The sequence below is a fragment of the Mytilus edulis genome, chromosome 7 (genome assembly GCF_963676685.1).
Source record: "Mytilus edulis chromosome 7, xbMytEdul2.2, whole genome shotgun sequence".
Classification (NCBI taxonomy): Eukaryota; Metazoa; Mollusca; class Bivalvia; order Mytilida; family Mytilidae; genus Mytilus; species Mytilus edulis.
Genome location: NC_092350.1, coordinates 40,621,939 through 40,648,828, shown reverse-complemented (window position 1 = coordinate 40,648,828; position 26,890 = coordinate 40,621,939). Strand labels below are relative to the sequence as shown.

The 26,890-nt window shown below is 30.7% G+C and overlaps 1 protein-coding gene across 2 annotated transcripts in view; it reads right to left on the bottom strand.

Annotated features, from left to right (window-relative positions):
* LOC139481476 (tyrosine-protein phosphatase non-receptor type 5-like) overlaps nucleotides 1-26,423 on the bottom strand; it is a 45,965-nt gene extending 19,542 nt beyond the window's left edge. The window contains exons 1-6 of one of the 2 annotated variants that reach the window (XM_071264842.1): nucleotides 26,273-26,423; nucleotides 25,859-26,166; nucleotides 14,449-14,562; nucleotides 12,374-12,538; nucleotides 11,930-11,953; nucleotides 109-225 (exon numbers count right to left, since the gene is read on the bottom strand). In XM_071264842.1, the coding sequence (XP_071120943.1) occupies nucleotides 109-225; nucleotides 11,930-11,953; nucleotides 12,374-12,538; nucleotides 14,449-14,562; nucleotides 25,859-26,166; nucleotides 26,273-26,345 (801 nt within the window). In that variant the 5' untranslated portion in view covers nucleotides 26,346-26,423. The remainder of the gene's footprint in view (nucleotides 1-108; nucleotides 226-11,929; nucleotides 11,954-12,373; nucleotides 12,539-14,448; nucleotides 14,563-25,858; nucleotides 26,167-26,272) is intronic. The other variant, XM_071264843.1, reaches the window with a different exon arrangement.
* Nucleotides 26,424-26,890: the final 467 nt, after the last annotated feature.

Sequence of the window (26,890 nt, the reverse complement as noted above, 5' to 3'; positions counted from 1 at the left end):
TTTTATATTGACTTACCAGCACTGTTGTCATCAGTATGATGCATACACAACAAGCTGCAGCTATATAAGGGAAGTAACTCACAAACCAAGATTTTTATATTGACTTACCAGCACTGTTGTCATCAGTATGATGCATACACAACAAGCTGCAGCTATGTAAGGGAAGTAACTCACAAACCAAGATGACAATGGTTCACTTTCTTCATTAGTTACTAATATTGCTTGCTGTAACAAAATAAAACAAATTGTGATATTAATTACTGTGAATTAAGGAAATGATTTATACAATTTTAAATTTACAATCAAAGTTAATGTTTTATTCAATAGACTACCAAAATTATGGCATTTTTCCTTGACAATAAAACTCTCATAAAATCTTTATTTAAAGTATTTAGATAATACACATGTATAAAATAAATACTTCTTGCATAAGATTTTTCCAAAAACATTCCAATTTTGATAACTAGTATATTTAATTGCTTTTTCAGCAAATCAAATAATCATGAATTCTTTTTTAAAAGATAACAATTTAAATATTTGATTTTTATCTTTTCTGAAAATTATTAATGCAGTATAACATTTTAAATCCATTTGATCAGTAAACATATTTTAACAATACAATAGTAGACAATATAAAAATGTAGATGTAATCAATGTTATATTTTTCATTTTATTTTTTCCTGCAAAATGTATAAAAAGTGTACATGTTTAATAAGGACTTGAAGTTATTGATGTCAACTTTGAACTTTTAATATGTATTGTGCAGAGATATATGGCAGACATTAAATTCGTTAAAATCAAAAAGTTTCCACCTGAGGCTATATGCATCTCCGAATTAATATTTGTATAACATCTTTATACACAATTTAGGGAATGACCTTCAGTATCATATGTAGTAAACATATAACAAAAGACCCATACCAGATGTGAAATGTTATAAACAGGTTATGCATGTTAGCATGTTTTATGCTGGCCTATCACAAGTGTTATTGTAGTAAAGGACTTGTCAATGTAAAACCACATATCAAAATAATTGTAAATCATCACAGATGATATGTTTATTTTTTTTTAACAAAAATATTTATTGCATAATTTTTAAGTTTTTTAAATTTCTTAACAATCATTGCATTGGAAATCCAAGTTCATAAGAAACATTTCTTTGCAAAGATTGTTACGAAAATAATTATCCGACATAAGAAATGACAATTGTGAACTATAAATGAACGTCACATACACATTAAAAAAATGCCACCAACAGACATCAAGAATAACTTGTTTATCATACATGTACAATACTTTATCAGCTGGGAGGTTTTAGCATCAACATGTGATAATTCAGTCACAGCAAGAACAAAGGATGAAAACAATGCAAAAATTTAATCTTATCCAACACAATTTTTTTTCTAATAAATTTTGTGCAACAGCAAAAATGACTTCAAGACTAAAGAGACAATTAAATGCATTATGTCTGAAAATATATTTGGTCAAGTATTTGCTAAATTTAACATTTCAAGGAGCACAAGATAACAATTAAATCAATCAAAGTAAACAAGGAAACATTATAAAGTATACATACATCATGACAGCCATAAAATCCAAATCAAGTCTCCAAAATTTGTTTGGGAAATAACAATATTCCTATAACTTTATATATATAATTACTAACAAATCTGACAATGTTCCACTTGATTGGAATTTGATCAAACCCCCACAAACTTTGCTATGCTTCATTAACTCATTATAACTTACATATAGAACAAATAACTGTGTGTAAAACAATTTCTCCCTCCCACTCGTTTCCTGTTTAATATCGCTGTTTAACACATGTAAAGGATAAAGAAGGGGTGTAATATTCATGTTTCTTCAAATTAATACAATTATTTTTTTAAATTTCAGCAAAAAAAAAATCAAAACAAGAATACCTTAACAACAGGTATTCCTATATTTATGAATTGATGGTAAAGCAGGTGTATTAACTTTTATGGATGATTCTTGCATGGTTTGGCTATATATTCTGTTTAGGTCCCCCTACTGTCATTTAGCTCAAGTATTTGTAGTCGCAGAATTCAATGTGCGTGTGTTACTTCAGGAATCAGAAAAGTCCTCAAATCTAAAGTGTAATTTCAATTTTCTAGTATTTGAAGAATACCTCTGCTTGTGAACAGTTAGTCCTTATGGTATCATCAGCCCAGGACTGTCCAAGTGCTTTGTCACTCACAATTTATAACATACCCTTTACAATTCTGAATTTTCAATTGATAAATTTTTAACTTGTTCAGAAAATATGAAAACCTTACTCCCTTCAGCTGACCCTTACAGGTATTAACTATTCATTTTAAAACCAGATTTTGTCAAAAAGTCACAAAATCTCTAACTTTTGGCTTTCATTATGGTTTAAATATTATCATTTTTCATATGCAAAGTTCTAAAAGAGTAAAAGAGTCAATCTTATTTTCTTTCTCACATGTTTATTCATCAGCTTGAATTGTTTTTCATCTAGAAATAATGAACTTAAAATTAGATGACAATAAATCCCTCACAGCACTAGCAGAAGATTTTTCAGGGGTTCCCCCCCCCCCCCCCCCCCCTTTTTTTTGTGGAGAAAATTTAGTCGATTACTTTGGGAATCACTGAAGCATGACTATAGAAGAACCTCTCTTAGGCAGGCAGTCAGTCCCTTATGAAAAGATCTTGATCAGCCACTGACCAACTCCGTTATTTCCAAAAAGCAACTGATTGGCAAATTTATCTTTTTCAAGATGGTTTTCAAAAGCTTGCAGCCCTTTGTAAAAGTTAACCTGATTATATACCAGCAGCTATTTACAAGTACATGTATGGGTCAATCACCCATATAAACATATAAATGTTTATTTATAAATATTATCTATTAATTCAATCTTGTAACCAGATATGAATTAATTAAACATTTCCCTCTTTGTATCCTGTGAACTATAAACATTGAACTTTCTGAATTTTTATTTAAGTACATATCAACTTAAATTGATGTACTTATTTCATTGTCTCATTGCGAGATAATATATTGTCCAATATTAAACATAATTTAAAAAAAAAAAACCATTGTTTAAATTTGAAACTTTTTTTATCACTTAATTTCTCTTGTTTAAGAATAAATAGATACTGATAATATTTAGTTTCTTCTATTGCCTTAAAATATTTTAAACTAGGGGCTCATATTAGCTTAAATTGCTCACCAGCTAAATGATGTCGTTTTCTTATATTTCAACTTTTTCATGATGAATAGTTTTTTCTCAAGAACTTTCTTTTTTAGTAAGCAATGTGGAAATGTGTCCCCCTTTTTTTCTAAGCAGACACAATATCCTTGTATACACAATACTCAAAGGGAACTGCTTTATAACTTATTTTTGAATAACTGAGATTAAACCTCTCAATAATTGGTTTTCATAGATCTTGTATTACTTATAAATTTTAGTTCTCAAGGCAATATTTTGAATTGATTTATCTCCCTTTGTCTATAATTATAAAAATAATAGGACAAATGACAATTCATACATAATTTTCTCGACATTGAACTATTTTGATCATACTTAACAGAAGATCCCATCAACAGTTATGCTAACACTTCTTTTTATATATGGTTATTACAATTATAAATCAAAGCCTTAAAGGCTGTAAAAGCAATTGCTGTCATGTTAATGTTTGGGGACTTTTATTTTTCATTCACATATATATAATAATTAAACCTGACATGAGTGTTGTCTAGTTAGAAGTAAGAAGGTTTTAACTTTATATAAATAAAAGACTTTAGCAGAAAGTCATTTTTAATATGTTTTATATTTCACAAGGAGACAACACGTTTACCAGGCTAAAGTTGGGGTCAAATATACATGTGCTGAAACATATAACTCAAAAAGAAATCATCATGGATTATCCCCTGGTAGTGTTTGTAACTGGGCAATAATTTCCTTGATTGATTTAATTTTAACAATTTTCATTATCAATTTATATTCAACCATTAACACAAATGATTAAGTTAAAACATTTCAACTTTCCAGACGCAAATGTTAAAAAACGGGAAAGAAATAAAATATCTTACAAGACATAAACATGTAAAGAATAAATATATATTTCAGCTTAATAAAAATATTTTCATAATGGTACTTTGTCATCATTTTTAAAACTAAGTTCCAAACATTATTGCTCAGTTGATATACATGTATGTCCTTCTGATGCGGTACGAGCACAGGCACTTGTTTCTATCCAAAATAGTTTTATATAGATAGCCGACCTTCCTATGGATAGAAACAAGTGCATGTGGGTACGAAATAACTATAATTCTCATGCAATTCCGGAAAAGGGGGGGGGGGGGGGGTCATCACAGACAAACATGACATTAAATCGTTATCACTGATGTATTGTTTAGGGCCAGTTGAAGGACGCCTCCGGGTGCGGGAATTTTTCGCTGCATTGAAGACCTGTTGGTGACCTTCTGCTGTTGTATGTTTTTCTATGGTCGGGTTGTTGTCTCTTTGACACATTCCCCATTTCCATTCTCAATTTTATTATACGAACAAGAACAAACAGCTCTACGTTGCTTTGACATTTATCAATTTTCAGGAAACATTGCGAAAAATGATCTTCAATATTTCGAAAACATGTGAAATAAAATTGCTAACACGGTGGACCGTCGAGTGTCAACAAACGTAGTAGACTTGTTCACTGAAAAGACGAGGATAATGGTTTCATCTGACATTTGTTATGCATTCCCAGTTTTGATCATGATATTTAGAAAGACGTACTTTTTTTCAATCTATGTAACTAGAAAATTCCAAATTGAAATATCTCTTCATCTGGACCGACTTGGCATCTACTACGTTTGGACGGGTCCATTTCATTAGTAAGGTGATCGATAAATATTACGGAGTTTGACAGAAAAGGAAAACGAACTTATTGTTATTTGTTTTCAACAAGGGTTTCGTTCCGCTAAATTATTTGCGCAAACAAAGTTTGTCTATTTTTAGATTACAGGTAATCATTTGACACTACACATTAACCTGTGTAGTGATTTTGATTTTACGATAAATGTATGAATGAACGATAATTTTATGAATGAACAAGAGCACCTGACCTCTTAAAGAAACACAAATTAAACATATAAAACCGTATTTAATAGGAGATAATTCAGTTAAATTTTCAATACTAAATCAACAACTGAAATGAATCCATATTTTGTTGAAACATCGTACGAACGGCGGAAAACGGAATCGCAGTTATAAAAATGTACTTTTTTTCACTCGGACTTCTATGTTATTTGATAGTCAAACGGTTGACCCTTTAAATACAAAAATACATCTACAAGAACATATTCTGAAACTTCTTAAATCCACTAACGTTTTTTTAAAGTTTCAAGCTATGTATTGCATTAGAAAACATACATAGGTGTTAAAGAATGACAGACCAGGAGCCTGTTTAACAAAATACTATGGCTTGATATGGGCGGAGTCTCTGATCTGGGTCACAAAGATGGCCATACGCGATAGCATAAAAGCAATTGCTTTAAAAACTGGAACAAGAGGTTTTACCAATTCTTAAAATGAGGATTGATAGAATAGCATTCCAAATCCAGAAAATTCCGACAAGAAAAGAAAACAAGAGTGTACAGGGGACAATAATAACATGAAAGCTATCACAAATAAAAGTGCTAAAGAAAATGATATTGTAATCAACTGTTGATACAGAGATATGCATTTCTTTTTTGTAGTAGTAAGTTGTTTCCCTTAGGATGTACTGGTAATCACAAACTACTACATAATGTTGACACTGCCTCTGATGGAAACAGCACACCAAAGTTACAGTTTTTAACTTCATCAAAGCGCAACAAAAACAAACATAATGAAATCACTGTTTTAAATCAAACTTTCCTGCGTTATGAAGTTTCGACATTTCATTAATTCCCTCAAAGTAAAAAATTTTGCTAAGTAAAAAAATTTCAAACTTGTAACAAATTGATTTTAATCCTTATAGTCTTTTATTGTTTTTTTGGGGCATTAATTATATTAATTTAGAATGGCTGATCAGGGGAACAAGCCCTAATATCTAGTCAAATCTGCTTAAAAATTAAAAATGATTAGATCATCATCAGCTCTCCTCTGTTTTGAATTAGTTAAAGAGTTTTTATGTTGAAATTTGATCAATTATCAAGATCTTTAAAGTTTATAACAAGATGCCCTGCAGGGCGCAGCTTTATACGACCACAGAGGTCGAACCCTGAACAGTTGGGGCAAGTATATGGACACAACATTCAAGCTGGATACAGCTCTGAATTTGGATTGTGATTTAATTATTTACCCCACCACCCCCCCAACCCCAATTTTTGTTCACCTCCCCCCTTTCCCTTATTCCAAAAATAATCTAAAAAAAATCTAATAGAGTTTGCAACAATAGCTACTCATTTAAATACATCATAAAATGACATACAGTTATGGTATAAATTAATATTAATTAATAGTAACTTCTAAAAATAATTTTACAGCTAATCATCTCAAGACAATCATAATTTCTTAATACATCATTTTCAAGCAGTGCAAGGGAGGAATTCAAACATATATATAACAGTATTCTTTAAATGGAATTGGATTACCTCCCTTACACTGCTTTTAAATTGTCTAAATTGTCCTTTCACCAGAAAAACTCTTGTTTTCCCCCATTTCGCCCCTAATTGCTAAATGATTTGAGCCGTATAACCCCCATAACCATCCCTTTGTAGTATGGAAACTTGTGGTATCATTTCAGAGAGATTTATACACTTAAACACAAGTCATTGACTGGAAACTACAACCAGATGCTCCGCAGGGCGTAGCTTTATACGACCGCAGAGGTTGAACCCTGAACGGTTAGGGCAAGTATGGACACAACATTCAAGCTGGATTCAGCTCTAAATTTGGATTGTGATTAAATAGTTGACACAGCATAGGTTTCTGACACAGAATGAATGTGTTCTAATGAACTTAAAATTTTTGTTTCTCTTAGAGCAATTCACTATGCTGTTGAATATTAATCCTCTCAAAAAAATGTTTGAAGAAATTTTCTTTTTTATTTATGAAATTTCAAATGAGAAAAATTGAACCCAATTTTTTTAATCACATCCCCCTTTCCCTTATTCCAAAACTAATCTCAATGAAAATTTCTAATGGAGTTTGCAACAATAACTACTCATTTAAATACATCATAAAATATTAAGATGTAAAAAAACTGCTTGTTATCACTGAATGGTAAAGATTATTTTAATTTATCAGTTGGTAGTAAAAAGTGAATATACATTGTATATTGTATATAACAAAGATTTAAGTTGATTCTGGACAAAGAAAGATAACTCCAATTAAAAAAAAATCTTGCTATTGAACAATATTTTGCAATTAGATATTTCTTGCTTACTATTCTGGACAAAGAAAGATAACTCTAATTAAATTTTTTTTTTGATATTTCACAATATTGTGCAATTAGATATTTCTTGCCATTGCGCAATACTGTGCAATTGAAAAGACTTGCTATTGCACAATACTTAATATAATAATTTTAGATCCTGATTTGGACCAACTTGAAAACTGGGCCCATAATAAAAAATCTAAGTACATTTTTGGATTCAGCATATCAAAGAACTTCAAGATTTCAATTTTTGTTAAAATCAGACTAAGTTTAATTTTGGACCCTTTGGACTTTAGTGTAGACCAATTTGAAAACAGGACCAAAAATGAAGAATCTACATACACAGTTAGATTTGGTATATCAAAGAACCCCATTTATTCAATTTTTGATGAAATCAAACAAAGTTTAATTTTGGACCCCGATTTGGACCAACTTGAAAACTGGGCCAATAATCAAGAATCTAAGTACATTTTTAGATTCAGCATATCAAAGAACCTAACTGATTCATTTTTTGTCAAAATCAAACTAAGTTTAATTTTGGACCCTTTGGACCTTAATGTAGACCAATTTGAAAACGGGACCAAAAGTTAAGAATCTACATACACAGTCATGACAGTTAGATTCAGCATATCAAAGAACCCCAATTATTCAATTTTGATGAAATCAAACAAAAGTTTAATTTTGGACCCTTTGGGCCCCTTATTATGTTGGGACCAAAACTCCCAAAATCAAACCCAACCTTTCTTTTATGGTCTTAAACCTTGTGTTTAAATTTCATAGATTTCTATTTACTTATACTAACGTTATGGTGCGAAAACCAAGAAAAATGCTTATTTGGGTCCCTTTTTGGCCCCTAATTCCTAAACTGTTGGGACCTAAACTCCCAAAATCAATACCAACCTTCCTTTTGTAGTCATTTACATTGTGTTTAAATTTCATTGATTTCTATTTACTTAAACTAATGTTATTGTGCGAAAACCAAGAATAATGCTTATTTTGGCCCTTTTTTGGCCCCTAATTCCTAAACTGTTGAGACCAAAACTCCCAAAATCAATACCAACCGTTCTTTTGTGGTCATAAACCTTGTGTCAAAATTTCATAGATTTCTATTAACTTAAACTAAAGTTATAGTGCGAAAACCACGAAAATGCTTATTTGGGCCCTTTTTGGCCCCTAATTCCTAAAATGTTGGGACCAAAACTCCCAAAATCAATACCAACCTTCCTTATGTGGTCATAAACCTTGTGTTAAAATTTCATAGATTTCCATTCACTTTTACTAAAGTTAGAGTGCGAAAACTAAAAGTTTTCGGACGCCGGACGACGACGACGACGACGACGCCGAGGCCAACGTGATAGCAATATACGACGAAAATTTTTTCAAAATTTGCGGTCGTATAAAAATGATTATTTGGTCCCAAATTCCTAAACCTTTCGGACCACGACCCCCAAAAACAATCCCAACCTTCCTTTTTTGGTTATAAACATTGTGTTAAAATTTTATTGATTTCTATTTACTTATACTAAAGTTATTCTATGGAAACCATGCATCTTCTTCGAACGACTACGCAGACGATGACAACATGATAACATTATACAAAGCAAAAAATTTTTTGCAGTCGTATAAAAAGCAGGTTCTATTAGCAATCATCTTGCTTTGAAATTTTACAAACTCCAACTACAAAACAGTATGTCTTTGCTGGTGTTTTTTTTTAATGAGATTGATACAAGCCTATCGATTGGAATCCATGTTAACAATAATCTTGCCTTTCTGACCAATTTCAGGTCACATGGTACAATTTTAACTTCACTTTGGCTATTTAGAATTTTGAAGATCAATTTGTTCATGTTTTAACATCAAATATTCTCATAGAAAATACATCAAGTTTTCACATAGAAAGAATTATTGATGATCGAAAATCACTTTTACATAGAATATTTAATGTATTTTTCTCTTCATTTTTTAAAATTTATTATAGAGCATGTGCTGTAATGGGAGGCATGTTTATTAGAACTCTGTCAAATAACCAAAGGGACACATTTTTGTTAATATTTCATTAGTTTACACAAGTAAAACACATCGAAATGTACACCAATTACACCAAGATAACTCATAATATTCGTAGCAAATAATGACAACTACCAAATCATTTATTATGTATATATATGTATGTATATCGTATTAATGTTACTTAATGAATGGCTATCATCTATTTTGAATTTATTGAACCATAAAACTAATTTTTGACTCTTCACATTGCAATGTAAAATGTGAAGAGTCAAAAATTAGTTTTATGGTTCAATAAAATCAAAATAAATTATTGCCATTCATTATAAATAAATTTCTATCAAAAACAAGGCTTAAAGAACTTTTTATATTATTTATATTAACAACAACAACGAACACACATGTTGGCGTATGAATACACAACGTCAGAGTGGGCATGTCGCCATCAAAATTGACAACATTGAAAATAAAACTAATAATTTTAACCAATAAGAAAACAGTAAATACACCAAATTTATTTATTTCTGTATATTTCTGTTTATGTTTATAAATTCATTAAACAGAATTCAAATGTCCAGGTGATGTTCACACCACAAACTGCTTGCAATGAATGACGTATTATCAATGTGATGGATCAATAATATAAGACTGTGTGTCATGTGTAGAATGTCATCCCTCCACTAGTGTAATCCCCTACTTGCTGTATTACTGTAAACCAAATTATATTAGTGGAAATTTTTTTCGTGTTTAGCCCTTTCTAACCGAATTCACAGCAATTTAATTTCACAATTCTAAAATTTACTTGATGAAGATAAATAAGAGGAGATCCAAGTTTCACATATTCACGATTTATCTTTGCATTATTTTTCAACTCAAAAAAATAGATCACTTTTGAAAATAAGTTGGTTTTTAGTAATTGGTAACCAGAAAAGTTTACGCACAGGCATACAGTAGTATCAAATAGAAAGTAATGACTCATACTTGTTCTAGATACTTAAAAATATAAACTCAAAACAAGCAATATATTCTTTATCCAGCTCATTTAAGAGGTGAACACCCATTCTGTAATTTTTTTAATTAAAGTATCTCCTATGTATATGTCAAATACTTCAATAAAATACTAGTTTTTTTTTTATTACTATAATTTATGAACAATGGACAAAAATGTGAAAAACAATTATTGTTATTTCAGAAAATGCTAGATCTGTACAAATACTATCAGAATTCAAATGAGAGGTTATATATTTTTTTCAAAGTATATCATGATATACCAATGTTTCATATTAATCATGATAATAAGCACATGGCAAAAAAAATCTGAATTTACAATATATATATTTCTAGTCCAAATAATTATGAAAAATCTTGAAAGTTTTTTTTGTTTTTGTCTGTGACGCCTTCCTTAGTCATTATGACGTCTTTAAAAGGCTATTTTAATTTTTTTTTCAGTGACGCCTTCCTGTAGTAGGAAAGCATCACAGAAAAAAGAAACTTTCAAGAAATCATATTTATTTGGACTAATATATTTCCAAACATCTTGGGCAAAAGTTCCTAATTTTCTCATGTTTGTGTATGTTTCATGCAACAAGTAAATTTGAACAGCAACCATAAAATTAGAAATAAATACTAACAAATGTTGAAATGAAAAAAAAATACCGAAAAAAACCATCACCATGTCGTCATGATCCTTATACTAACCCTGACATATTGTTAAATAATGTAATTTTTAGCTTCATGCAAGGACTATATGATCAAGTTATCTATACATATAAAAATATAAATATAAATTCTTACATTTTTTTTATTGTAAATTCTGTCACATGCACCCAAATGACAGAACAACAGCTTTTGATACAAATTCTGAATAAATGTTAGCATTTTTTGTAAAAATATATTTGATTTTCACCATGACTGAACTACTATTGCATTGTGAAAATTAACATAAACAATAGGTGTTACCATATCCCATCCAAGAATTGAAAGGCCAAAATTAAAACTCTTTGCCATTATACCCAAAAGAAGCAGCAGAATCGACTAAGAGTGCCTGAAACATTTGTTTTTACAATGCTCTTTAATTCAATCAATAAATTTGTAAAACTAAAGAATGAAATAATAGATCAACGGGGCAGTCCTTAAATTTAAAAATGTTGAATTAAAAAAAATTTATAATATCAATTAGGAATTAATAGATATGAAGAAGAAAACAAATCTTAATAAAACTTTTGAAAAATCCAAATCTATAGAATGAAACCCCATAACTCCAACCTGAAATTAAACATGATCAAAAAGTGCTTTAAAACTATCTCCATGTATCAAAACTTTTAGCAAAATTATTAGAGATTAGCCAAAAAAAAACCTGCAGTTGAAATAAAACCAAACAATATCGTTTATATAACATGTATAACGTTGTTTGCTAGGTTCGTTTGACTATGGCAAATAATCATTTTAATTTTGGCCTTTCGGAAAAATATTAGTTCCTCTTCCCTTGTTCTATATATATTCATAAACAAAAACTTACCAAATTAATTGTAGGTATAAACACCTATGAACATTTTAAAGCAAATTAGTTTAGAAATAAAAATTCTGATATATACTCCCAGATTGCGGCTGATATTTAGCAGTTTTGAGGTGTTAATTCATTAGATTAGCACTTTGATAAGGTTAAGATGTTTCTTTCAAAAACAAAATTACAAATCAATTATTTGTGACTGTTTATGATTCTTGTGACCTTGACCTTGGACCAAATGATCCTGAAACCAAAAGAAATCTTTTTCCTCTCCTAAGAGATACAGATTTACAATTTGAAAGATGGAATTGCTGAGCAGTCAAGATAATAAAAGTAAGATATTAAAAGTATTATAAGTACAACAAACATTTGGATGCAAAAATAACTCTTTCAGTGCATATGCAAAACTAATACACAAGAATCCTTCATAATAACATGGGTAAAGTATTGACTTACTTGTGGTCTTATATTGGTAATGTTTAAGAATGGTAGGGTCTGTTGAAGTGTGTGCAACAGCCTGAGACTGATGATTTCTTTGACTGGGATCAAATCTTCAATACTAAATGTGGTCACTGGACGTCCATATCTGACGAAAAACATCTCTACAGTATTTCCATGGTACTAAAAAAAAAATAAACAAAAAAATTACTTCTTTAAATGTAACACAAGAGTGCACACGTTGAAATGTCTCGCCTTCTATACTAATTATTGATATTATGTTGATAGTCCTAAGTATAAAGCTAAGCTTTATTACAACTGTCACATAAACTTAACATTAAACAAGATAACTAAACAAAGACCAATGAACCTTGAAAATGAGGTCAAGGTCAGATGAACCATGCCAGGCAGACATGTACAGCTAACAATGCATCTATGCAACATATATATTTGACCCATTACTTATAGTTTAAGAAAAATAGACCAAAATACAAAATGCAATGAACCGTGAAAATGAGGTCACGGTCAAATAAAACCTCGGCGACTGACATAAAGATCATAAAATATTTCCATACACCAAATATAGTTGACCTATGGCATATAGTATTAGATAAAAAGACCAAAACTCAAAAACTTAACTTTGACCACTAAACCATGAAAATGAGGTCAAGGTCACATGACATCTGCCTGCTAGACATGTACACCTTACAATCATTCCATACAACAAATATAGTAGACCTATTGCATATAGTATGAGAAAAACAGACCAAAACACAAAAATTTAACTATAACCACTGAACCATGAAAATGAGGTCAAGGTCAGATGACACCTGCCAGTTGGACATGTACACCGTACAGTCCTTCCATACACCGAATATACTAGCCCTATTGCTTATAGTATCTGAGATATGGACTTGACCACCAAAACTTAACTGTGTTCACTGATCCATGAAATGAGGTCGTGGTCAAGTGAAAACTGTCTGACAGACATGACGACCTTGCAAGGTACGCACATATCAAATATAGTTATCCTATTACTTATAACAAGAGAGAATTCAACATTACAAAAAATTTGAACTTTTTTTTCAAGTGGTCACTGAACCATGAAAATAAGGTCAAGGGCATTGGACATGTGACTGACAGAAACTTTGTAACATGAAGCATCTATATACAAAGTATGAAGCATCCAGGTCTTCCACCTTCTAAAATATAAAGCTTTTAAGAAGTGAGCTAACGCCGCCGCCGCTGGATCACTATCCCTATGTCGACCTTTCTGCAACAAAAGTTGCAGGCTTGACAAAAACCAAACATGTCCTTGTCAAAAATAATAAGCAGTGGTGTCACTGCATCCAGGTTGACCAAACAATCATTTCATGTAATAACTTCATATCTGCCCACGACTCTAAAACCTTCTACAGTGACAAACCCATGACCTTATAATAGCCTTTTGAAGTCATTGTTTTCCAACACTCTATTCTACATCCCCCTTTATCAAATCCTTTCTCATATTTTTACTTTTTGTAAAAGTATAATTTGGAATCTTTGACTGAGTAATTAAAATAACATTTCCATAGTTACATCCTAAATGATACTTGTTCAATTATCTTGAAAGAGTTTTAGATATGGAAGAAAATCCTAATTTTTTAAGAGCCTTTTAACAAAAATTAGGTGTTAAAACCATTGAAGCTGCTCAGGTAGAGCTACTGAAATCACAAGACAAATTCACTCACATAGCATAAAGCAAGCATGTTTCTAGTTCTCATTTTTAATATAGATAAGACGGTTGGTTTTCCCATTTGAATGGTTTCACACTAGTTATTTTTGGGCCCTTTACAGCTTGCTGTTCGGTGTCAGCCAAGGCTATGTGTTGAAGAACGTACTTTGACCTATAATGGTTTACTTTTACGAATTGTGACTTGGATGGAGAGTTGTTTCATTGGCACTCATACCACATCTTCTTATATCTATGTTATCTTCAAACATTTAAATAGCTCATCATGCTTTAGAATATGATTTAATTCGTATTGACTTATAATTCACTATTTTAATAAAGCTATTTGATATGGCTAGTTTTTGTTGCATAACATACTTACTCCAACTTTCTGAGTGACCACATTTTCTAATGGCAGGCTTAGGTTTGTTGCGAATGCAATCTCAAGCCATCGTAATGCTGTTTCATTCAAATCTTTAACTTGTATACCCAGATCCTAGAAAAAATAAAAACAAAATTCAAACATTCTGGTGCATAATGGTTCATGTCTGTCCTATTTTTTTATCTTTTAAAATTTTTTGTCAAATAAGGACATTGTTCTTCTAGTTAAGTTTTTTTTTTATTTATTAGGGCTATTTGACATGCAAATGTCTAAACAGTATCGGATTAAGTCCTTGTTAAACGCTGTATGGTGACCTTTAGATGTCTCATAGGCCTTTATACCACATCTCCTTATTCATATATTGTACCGTTATAAAAAAAACCAGAGCTGATCTCTATTCATACATGTCATACCTCACACTTCAAATGTTATGAAAACAATTGCTTTCATTTTTTTATTTTTCCAAACAAATTAGTTTTACGTAAAATTGGAAAAAACAAAATGGTAATGTTTTTTAAGTGTGTAAATTAACAACTGAAGTTTTATTACAAACAAACATCTTGTTCACACCTGAGAGCCCGAATCTTTCAACCCTAACAACACAACAAATTGCAAAATTTTTGCATGCCTGACTTTCTCATTAATTAATAAATTATAAATGAGACTTTTCAAAAAAAAAGTTCAATATATAATAGTTACAGTAGGTTAACAACACTTGTGTGATGTTTGTCTGATCAAGTCATCAACATAGCTATTATATTCTCATTCTTAATGTGTAATTTCCGCTTTTCACATATAAGAACTTTGGTATATTAATTACTGATAATTCATAGTAATAATTAACACCTGTGTATGAGTTATATATATTATAAGCTATCAAGATTTTCTAGAGTTGAGCCAAAAAAATCAATGGTTATTCTATATTTATCTGTATTAGACAGATTTCTGAGATACATTTACAAATCCATAATAGTATTATATTGGTATCTTTGACATTGCAAAAAAGATCTTTGTTTTTGATGTCTGCGGTAATCTTCTTATGAAAATCTACAGAGGTATTGGAATATATTACTTAAAACAACTCTTATTGGAAAACATCAATATCTTTTTGTTGGAACCAATTGTTAGAAAACATCAGGAGCCAATTCAATTGCTCTGATGATGTTTTTAGAAATACAGCAAACCAACAAAAATTTCTCTCTGACTAAGTGGACCTCAATGCAGTGGTGTGCATGATAAGCAAAAGCTGTAATTTATTTTTGGCCAATTGACCTTGGGTCATCCTCACACAGTGTAACTTCATCTTTAAAAACAACTGTAGAATCAATTATAAACCTTTAGCCTCACTTCTATTTTAATTTTACCTACCGTAAATAAGTCTCCCTTCTTTTTACTAACCAAAATCTACACAGCCTTCTTTTCCCCAGAAAAAAAAGTTATTGGTAATTGCCTATGTAAGTCGCCTCAATACATCTATAATTTTTGTTAAAAGCTAAACAAACTGTTTTCCCTTCAGAAGGAGGAGTAAAATGACTGTGCTAGTAGATGTTCTTTATAAAAATAAGTGGTATGATTATATATATAATTACCAATGAGACAACTGTCCACCAGAGACCAAATTATGAAGTAGGCAACTTTAGGTCACTGTACAGCCTTCAACAATGAGCAAAACCAATACAGCATTTGTAGACATAATTTTAAAATTAAAGCAACAAAAGTTTTTCTATAGAAATGTAAAGCACTTTAAATTACAGCTGTAATCTATTTTCTTACATATGTAATATAAGAGTGCATTTGTTTCTAACCCGAAATTTTGTCATCGATGACTATCGTTTAGTAAACGTTAAGCTGCTAGAAACAAATACATTGTTTAATAAACTTTATCGACCCCGCGTAGTCAGACAGAAATAGATTACACTCACGCACTGTAAACAAACAGGTAAAAGTGCGGGAAATAAATAACCAGGACTTTATGAAAACAACACGTGCTCGTAATCATTTAAACGACAGATGCAGAAACAAATTTATCGTTTACACGTCTCAACGATAAACGATCAACGACTACGCGACTATTTTGCGCGTACATCGTTTATGTGAACGATGTCAACGTTGACCAAAAACTGTAAGAAACAAATGGATTAAACGACTACGCGCGTAATCGTTTACATCGTTTAGGTTAGAAACAAATGCGCTCATAGTCTAAGGAAAATTCATAGCATCACAGATTATAATCAAATTCAGAAATCCCCATCTTTTACTATATACCATATTCTATCATGTAATCAACACACAATATAAAGAGACAACAAACAAAAAACAAAATAGATGTCAAAAGAAGATAATTGTATTTGCATTGTATGTAATGGACACCCACACAATAAAATCAATTGGTCTTAAGAAGGTCTGTTTTTCATTTCTCACATTTGAAACTAGATCCTTGACTCTTGATTGTTCAGCAAATTGAATATATAGTGAATAACATAAATACAAAACTCCAAGGAAAATTCAAAAGGGGAAACAAACGAAGGAAAATCAAATATGTTTCCCAAAATATTTAGTATATTTAATAACTAGAAGCTACAAGGTACTAATAGCTTGCCATACTGATCCCAAAAAAATCAAAGAAACACAAAAATGTTTGTCTAGACTGTAAAATGACTAAGAGACAGAGAGAATAATTAAGACTTAGAGAAAGATAGATTGACAACAATTGAGAGACAGACAGACTGACAGTGACTTAGAGAAAGATAGATTGACAACAATTGAGAGACAGACAGACCGACAGTGACTTAGAGAAAGATAGATTGACAACAATTGAGAGATAGGAAGACTGACAATGACTTAGAGAGAGACAGATTGACAAAAATTGAGACAGGCAGACTGGAGTGACTTAGAGAAAGACAGATTTACAATGACTGAGAGACAGGCAGACTGGCAGCGACTTAGAGAGAGATATATTTACAACTGAGAGACAGGCAGACTGGCAGTGACTAAGAAAGAGACAGATTTACAACGACTGAGAGACTGAAGACTGAGAGACCAGCATACTGGCAGTGACGAGAAAGATTGACAATGACTGGGAGACAGGCAGACTGGCAGTGGCTTTGAGAAAGACAGGCAAACTGGCACTGACAAGTAGATAGACAAATTGACACTGGCTGAGATAGACAGACTGACAATGACAATTAGATAGACAGACTGACAATGACAATTAGATAGACAGACTGACAATGACAATTAGATAGACAGACTGACTGACAATAACAGACAGGCAGACAGACAGATAGACAGACAGACAGATAATTACTGAGCAATAGACAGACTGAGACAGACTGCAACTGATGACAATTACAGAGAAATAGATAGACTGCCAATGAAGAGGAATAATTTATATTACCGCTTCAAGTAAATGAATAACTTAAATACATGACTTTCTGTTTACATATTGCCATGAATGATTATAACAAAGATATGACCCATTTACTCCATGAACTATACTGAAAGAGTGAGTAAATATGACAATGAATATCCATTCTAGAACACATAAAACTCCTATCATAATCTATAATGATCTTTAAAAATATTGTTGACTGATTGATGTATGACAATAAATAAATTGAAATATCCTAGTTATCTTGCCATTATAAGCAGATCTTGACTCCGAAGGTTTGATTTGATTCTCACTAAATAAGTATGGTAATACAACTCCGTAAAATGGGAGAACATAATCAATACAATAGGGTCATAAGAGACATATTTTTTACCGCCCACGCATTACAGATCTTAAGATAAACATTGTCAAGTGTTATGATTGCAAAGAAAATTTATCAGTCTAAATCATGGCAAAACTGTCAATATACCATATGGTCCATTTAAGGTATCCATTCTGTAAATGTCTTAAGCATTAAAACAAAAATTTTCAATTATTGCATTATGACAGAAACATGATTGTTGGATATATATATAGAATTCATATAAAGTTCATTGTATGTAGCACAGACACTTTATAACTGAAGCCAAACCATAATACATGTACATCAAGTTTCTATGATTGGATAATCACACAATAAAAACCAATGAAAGAAGTTGTTATGTGTGTATGATAACAATGTTTCCTTTTAAAATTTATTTAGAATTAAAAAAAAAAATGAAATTTAAGATTCGTTTTCTTTCTCTTTAAATTTTTTCTTATGTTGTACATTGTTGTACATGTGCATGGTGAGATTGAAACGATAATGACATAAGAAATACTAATTAAGTAAAAGAAAATTGTAAAAATATAAATTTTATTAATAACATTTATATTTCACTTTGACCGACATATTTCATTTGTTGATAAACTCAATACTTCTTTTACATACAAGATAAAAACAAACTTGAATATTTACTTTTTATTTTTTTTTGTTGGATATCATTCATCAGAGATAATTGTTTGTAACAATATCACTGATGATTAAAACTACATGCAATTAAAGTTATGACAGAGCTCGAGGCAGATAAAGTGGTACGGGGACCAGGACCCCCCTTATGGATCTATTATTGTTCCTATATCCATATCATAAAAGACAAGATCTGTTTTGAATGAGTACAGAAACAGATAGCACCCATCCTGATACTTTTTTATTTGTAGTCTCTAGTTATTGGGAGTCACTTATGGGGAGGGACTGAATTATTAGTACATGTTCCACAGATTGGGAACAAATTTGTTCAAAATTGAAATTTCACTTCACAAAATTTAACATCACATTGCTTGTATAACTATTAACCAAAAGTGGCCTCTAATGTTTTCTACCACATTCATGACATTGCTTCCAAAACCAAAATTTTATTTGTAGGTTTTTCAGACTTCTATTGTCTTATTTGGACAGATAAGTTATAGTTGTCAATCCATAACAAAATTTATTACAAATTTAACTGAAAAACATAATTCCCTTTAATTCGTCTACTTGAATCAAAACAATTTGATAGCAGAATTCTAAATAGACCCAATTTTGTTATAATTTCAACAATTTAAAATGTTTGACATGTTTCAACCCCAATAAAAACATTGAGTTATAAACAAGATAAAGCAATGAAGTACTCATAAATAAGATAAAATGTCAAAATAACAGAAAACCCTCCAGTTTGATGTACACTTAAATTAGACATGTTCTAGATTAAAAGTAATTTTATAAAGAGTGCTTACTCCTATAGTACCCATCATTCAAACAAACATTTCAGAGAACTTCACTCTTTTGAGATTATAACTGCTTCTTTGGATCACTGCTTCAAAAGAGTAAACAATTCAGAAAAATCAAAAGCTGTAAAGTTATTTGGACACAGTTTTAGAAAATTTTGTTCCATTCACACACTCTGTTATTTATTTACCATAGTAAATGCACAGGGACTCGGTTAGCAGATTAAAATTTTGTTAATCAATGTTTTTTATATTTTTTTTAGTATTTCCTGTCTATTTGTATTACATGTACTTTATTAACGTATTTGACGATGCCATCGATATTTCTTTGTTTTCTAGCAATGTGCACTTTACTATCCATATCTGTATACTGATATTGATAGTAAAGTGCACATTGCTAGAAAACAAAGAAATATCAATGGCATCGTCAAATACATAATATAAACCAGGTGCTCCGCAGGGCGCAGCTTTATACAACTGCAGAGGTCGAACCCTGAACAGTTGGGGCAAGTATGGACAAAACATTCAAGCGTGATACAGCTCTGAATTTGGATTGTGATCAAATTTTTGACATTACATTGGTTTTTTTTACACAAAACAAATGTCAGGATTTTACAAATCAATTAAAGATTTCTTCTTCAAACTTATTTAAATCTAAAATTAAATAGTTGACACAGCATAGGTTTCTGATACAGAATGAATGTGGTCTAATGAACTTAAAATTTTTGTTTTGCCTTTGAGCAATTCACTATGCTGTTGAAAACTGATATCAATTCAAATTTCTAATGGAGTTTGCAACAATAACTACTCTTTTAAATACATCATAAAATATTAAAATGTAAAATAAAGTGCTTGTTATCACTGAATGGTAAAGATTGGTTGGTAGTAAAAGTGAATATAAATTGTTTATTGTATAAAACAATAAAAAAAACTTCATCAGAAACATTTTATATTGGCAAATTTCCAATGAAGTTATTTACATAAAGTTATTGGCAAATAAAAATAGAAAATGACATCATAGTCATGTCTGGCAAATGTCCAACATACATTATCTAAAAACATTTTAGATAAGATAAGGGAAAAAAGCTTCACCAGCAACATTTTATATTGGCAAATTTCCAATGAAGTCATTTACATAAAGTTATTGGCAAATAAAAATAGAAAATGACATCATAGTCATGTCTGGCAAATTTCCAACATATATGATCAACTACTATTCTATACAAAGAAAGATAACTCCAATTGAAAATTAATTGCTATTGCACAATATTGTGCAATTAGATATTTCTTGCTATTGTGCAATACTGTGCAATTGAATATTTTTTGCTATTGCACAATACTTGATATGGAATCCTGATTTGGACCAACTTGAAAACTGGGCCCATAATCAAAAATCAAAGTACATGTTTAGATAAAGCATATCAAATAAGCCCAAGAATTTAATTTTTGTTAAAATCAAACTTAGTTTAATTTTGGACCCTTTGGACCTTAATGTAGACCAATTTGAAAACTGGACCAAAAATTAAGAATTTACATACACAGTTAGATTTGGCATATCAAAGAACCCATTTATTCAATTTTTGATGACATCAAACAAAGTTTAATTTTGGACCCCCATTTGGAACAACTTGAAAACTAGGCCAATAATTAAAAATCTAAGTACATTTTTAAATTCAGCATATCAAAGAACCCCAAGGATTCAATTTTTGTTAAAATCAAACTAAGTTTAATTTTGGACCCTTTGGACCTTAATGTAGACCAATTTGAAAACGGGACTAAAAATTAAGAATCTACATACATAGTTAGGTTCGGTATATCAAAGAACCCCAATTATTCAATTTTTGATGAAATCACACAAAGTTCAATTTTGGACCCTTTGGGCCCCTTATTCCTAAACTGTTGGGACCAAAACTCCAAAAATCAATCCCAACCTTCCTTTTGTGGTCATAAACCTTGTGTTTAAATTTCATTGATTTCTATTTACTTATACTAAAGTTATTGTGCGAAAACCAAGAATAATGCTTATTTGGGCCCTTTTTGGCCCTTAATTCCTAAACTGTTGGAACCAAACCTCCCAAAATCAGTCCCAACTGTCCTTTTGTGGTCATAAACCTTGTGTCAAAATTTCATAGATTTCTATTTACTTAAACTAAAGTTATAGTTCGAAAACCAAGAAAATGCTTATTTGGGCCCTTTTTGGCCCCTAATTCCTAAAATGTTGAGACCAAAACTCCCAAAATCAATCCCAACCTTCCTTTTGTGGTCATAAACCTTGTGTTAAAATTTCATTGATTTCTATTCACTTTTACTAAAGTTAGAGTGCGAAAACTAAAAGTATTGGACGACGACGACGACGACGCAGACGACAACGCCAACGTGATAGCAATATACGACCAAAAAATTAAAATTTTTGCGGTCGTATAAAAACATTGATTAACCAAGTCCCTGTGAGTCAATGCCTTTAGCTTAGAATCTTAAAATTAAAATTCATTTACTAAAGAAAATCAAGGGTCCGGAAACGGTCATATATGCCAGTCATGACTGATTTGGAAACTCAAAAGTCCGAAATGATTTGTTGGGATTTCGGTCTTTTTTTTTTTTTTTTTACAGTAATAATTTCGGTCATTTCATTAAGATCAGGATTTTTCGGTCGCCATTTTTAACTTATTTCGTTTTCAGGTCATCAAGAAAACTAAGAAACTAAATGATAAAGCATTTGGGTCTGTTGCATTAAGTTGGATATGACATCTGACCCTGACAAATGCCTGGCTGGTATTACATGTACCTTTTTCATCAAAATACATTAATAAAAATAGATATAATACTATTTAAAATCAGTAAAAAAGATAGGTTTTGAAGAAAATCTTCAGATACCCGTTACAATTAATCCATCTCATTTCGTTTTAAAGTTTAATAGTAAGGCCAACCAAAAATAAATGTGTTTGTGCAGTCTTTACCCAAAACTTGAAATTGATCATTTTGTAAAAAATGTGTTACCTATTTGAATTTTGAAACAAACAAAAAATATTCAACAAATGTCATGTACATTGTAGTAGTCACTAATATATCATTGTAAATTCAGAAGCTGTTTTTACTTGCTTTTACACAAAACTTCCCAGGTACTATCTTTTAAGTTTGAATGAATTGATTTGTGGCTCATTTCAGAGGGGGATTTAGAGGGGGAGATTTGGTTGATTTGTTTTTTAGGAATCTCCCTTATGAAAATTTCTGAATCAGCCACTGCACTGTACACCATTGAGATATCAACAAACTGATTCTCAAGGTCAAATAGATTCACTCAGTGAATTTACAGTAACAAAATTTTTTATTTTGAATTACTTAACTTTAAGGTAAGCAGACGTTTTTGTCATTATGTCAAATGATGGACAATAAAACTATCTCAATTCTGTTTGTCCTTCTTTTTTAATCAAACTTTGACTCTGCGTTGTACTTGAATCATCCCTGGTCTATATAACAAATGCATAATAAACTATTGAATCTGAATAAACATGCATACTCAATTTGGATTGATCAGAATAATATTGATATATTTGTTTGATGTTATATATAAAGACACGCATTAAAGACCAATATCTACAAAAATGGTCAGCAGATATATGTGACTGTGAGAAATTAAGTGTGTATAGAAGTATTAAGTTTGATTTTTGTCTTGAAAATTATTTTAGATACATTAATAAGATTAACATTCTTACAAAACTATGAAGTGGTACATTGAAACTAAATGTTGAAGTTGGTTGCTTCTCTGATATACCAAGAGAAATGCGTCTGTGTGTATGTTGTAATATGCAATGTGTTGAGAATGAATTCCATTTTGTATTGGTATGTCTAGCATATAGGGCAATTAGAATATTGTTTTTGCCACACTATTATTGTTCATGGCCAACTATTTTTAAACTTTATATGTATATTCAATTTCAATTTCCATCAATTAAAACTTGACCATCAAGATAAAGCCAATAACAATGAATAATCATTTTGAAAGTGGTATTTAACATCAATCACCAATCAATGTTTTTTTATAATTAAATGCATTAATGATTTTATAAATATATTCTCTGTGCAAATGATGTATTGACAAACACCAGTCCATGACAATTAGATTTTAGATTAACAACATGTACATTGTAATAATGGTCCTTTAAAATACTTTTTTTTTTTCAATTAAACATGTAACAGAGATATGTACCCAGCGTGTAATAATAACATTCAAATTGAAAATAAAATCTCCAAGGCAACTGAAACTATTTCTTCAGGAATTTGATAATAGTTGATTACTTATCTTTGAAAAGCTTTAAATTTCCAACATCATGAACATGTTATTTAATCATTTAAATCAGATATGTTTTTGTTAACTGAAAAATTCCTGATCATATATAAGAAATATTATCCTTACTGTGAAATTACGAAACAAAATGAGTTTTAGTATGCCTTCTGCTATATATATTGCAAGCCATTGATATGTACATGTACACCTCAGGGAAATGTCTCCAAAAATGTTTAAGGTTGTACTTAGGTGTGGTTAAGTGAAAATAAATAAATCAAGAATATAAAATTGATACAATAAGCTGGTAGAGCATTCTTTAAGGATAAAAATAAGCTTAAAATATTGACAGGTCATGGAGCTCCTTTTCGAGATATTTGAGATTTAAAATATGGCGGGAAAAGGCTGACTTGGACTTCTACCTTATATTTGCATTGGTATTATTTAGGTCTCAAAAAAAAAGAAAGAAAATCAAGAATGTTCTAAAATTTTGGTAATTGACCTTTCATGAGCTATTAAGTCTTATGAGAAAAAAATAAATGGTTGTTATGGGGCAAAATATTTTACCTTGTATTGTATGGAAAAACACTAAGGAGTTCGAACATTTGACATGATATTGAAACCTCACCTAAGTACATTCTTAATGGGGCACTAGCTGCCAAATTCATGTTCACCAATTTTACTCAAATTCTCATATTTTATTTATAACAATGTAAAACATTTTTCCAAACTACCAAAAGTATAAAATACAGAATTTATAGGACATGGTCTCAATAAGATGTAGCTTCGTTTCGTAAGAATCTTAGCCAAGATTTTATCCAATTAACTATCGAGTTAATCTTATAGGACCATATTAGTGATGTAGACATTAACAAATATTAATAGATTAAGCACCTCGTGCAGTTGGATTTTTATAGGTCTGTTCAATTTTGTTTTATAAATCAAAAATCTATGTTTATTGTCGTTTTTACCTTTACAAGAAAGATTTTTGTGGATCGAATTAGTCAATCAAATTATTTACCTAAAAATGTTTCACTTTCAATGTTGACATTCTTTTCCTTTAAATAACATACACGGACAATGCATGCATTATTCTATCTCATTCCACAGGGTTCAATTGGAGTTCACATGAGAAGGATTTAATGAGGTCAAATTATTCACTTGCAAGTGAATAATTCATTATCAATGTTTATTAGCTTAATTTGACCAAATTGAACCATTTTAGTTGATAAAAGCAAATTGTTATTTCACTATTTCACTTTCATTAAGGATTGAACAATAAAAATCATACTTTAGATTTTTATATATCTCGTAGCCAGTGCCCCTTTAAGGCTTCTATTATGGATAATTTTTTTGTAAATTACATATTTAATGAAACTTTCTAGGTTAAATCAAGTAATAACTTATATAAATAATTTCACTGAAATTCCAGTTCTTTAAAAGAGTTTATCAGTTTATAGCAGTAACTTTATTTAGTGATTTGATACAACATTGTCATGATTGTATGTTCTTGACAGAAAAAAATGCATTTTAAACATGTTAAAGTATGACTGCTATGGACTTGGCTTTTATTTAAAAAAGATTTGTTTTATTCCCAGTTAAAATTGAACTGACGACTGCAAAGTAATTATACACTCATTTTATTTTTTATTTCCAGGTACAGGTATACCATCGTGACCATGTACAAAATGTATGCATTACCTGTATACAAAAGTTTTCCTGTCTATTGTTAAAAAAGCTTTCACAAATTTTAACAAATTATCAACAAACCTTTTCAATTATGACACGTTACTTAATAAGAAAATCTAATTTACTCTTGCACTGAACATGACTCGGAACAAAATCCTTGGCACAAATGAGGTATGAGGTAAATTACATTTTGTAAACAGTGGTGATTGTGCAACATGCCAAATTTTGTGCATTTATGATTATAGAAAAAATAATTAAATTACCACAACAAGTATGTAATCAATAGGGACTGGTGCAGTAAGGTCATATTTATCTACTGATGGATATCTAGCTACATATGATCTTCTCACACGACCTCCCCTTTTCTCCACTGAATCTCCATCTGGCATCCAAAACCTTTCTACATTTCCCAAGTTTATTTTAATTCCATTTTTATATATATCTTTGATCTGGTGAGTTTCGGTTTTTGGCAGGTTTCCAAGTATGTGACGCTGTAATAATTTGTCAACTGCCGAGAAAAACCTTGTTGATGATGCTGCAAGAGGTTCCAAAGATCCGCCATATTCAGAACCTGCAACAAAAATCGATGCTTCAGTAGATCAAATCGAATTATTGGGAAATCAGAGGTTGTCACGATAAATTATCTATGAATTTAGTAACAAGACTATTTTTCTTACCTCCTCCAAAGCAGATCTGGAAGAACACGAAAGCTGTCCGAAGGAACCACCTCTTAGAAGCGGGAAGGCCCATTTCTGCCTTTCATAAACCACAACCTGCCATTAGATCTGTTTACAAAGCGAGTGCTCGGCTACGCGCAAATAAATAGTTCTTCTAATTTATCGACAAAATCAATCTGTTGTTAAACATTGAAGTAAATTATCATATTATCAATATCGAAACTTCAAGATGATGACACAAGCATTTATTTACTATTTATAGTATGTTGTTAATGTTTTTTCGACCAGTTATTCGCTTATAGGTTTGTGGTTGGAAATGTTTACATTCACAATTTGGTAAACAATATGCAGAAAGACGATTATTTGGCTTCTTTTAATATAAACGAAAAGCTAATTACAGATGAAGTAAGCGTGATAATCAAAAGGGGCTGTACCTTTATAATATCTACTTATTAACTGCATAAAAAATTCATTCATACAAATTATTAAAATTGCGGAAGAATTTCTACTTTCAACTTTGACCTGAAAGCCACGTTCTACTTTTAGTTTCACTTTGACCAAAATAATGACATGATGATTATATTATTCATACTTGTCTGACGTAAACAAAAAGAACAA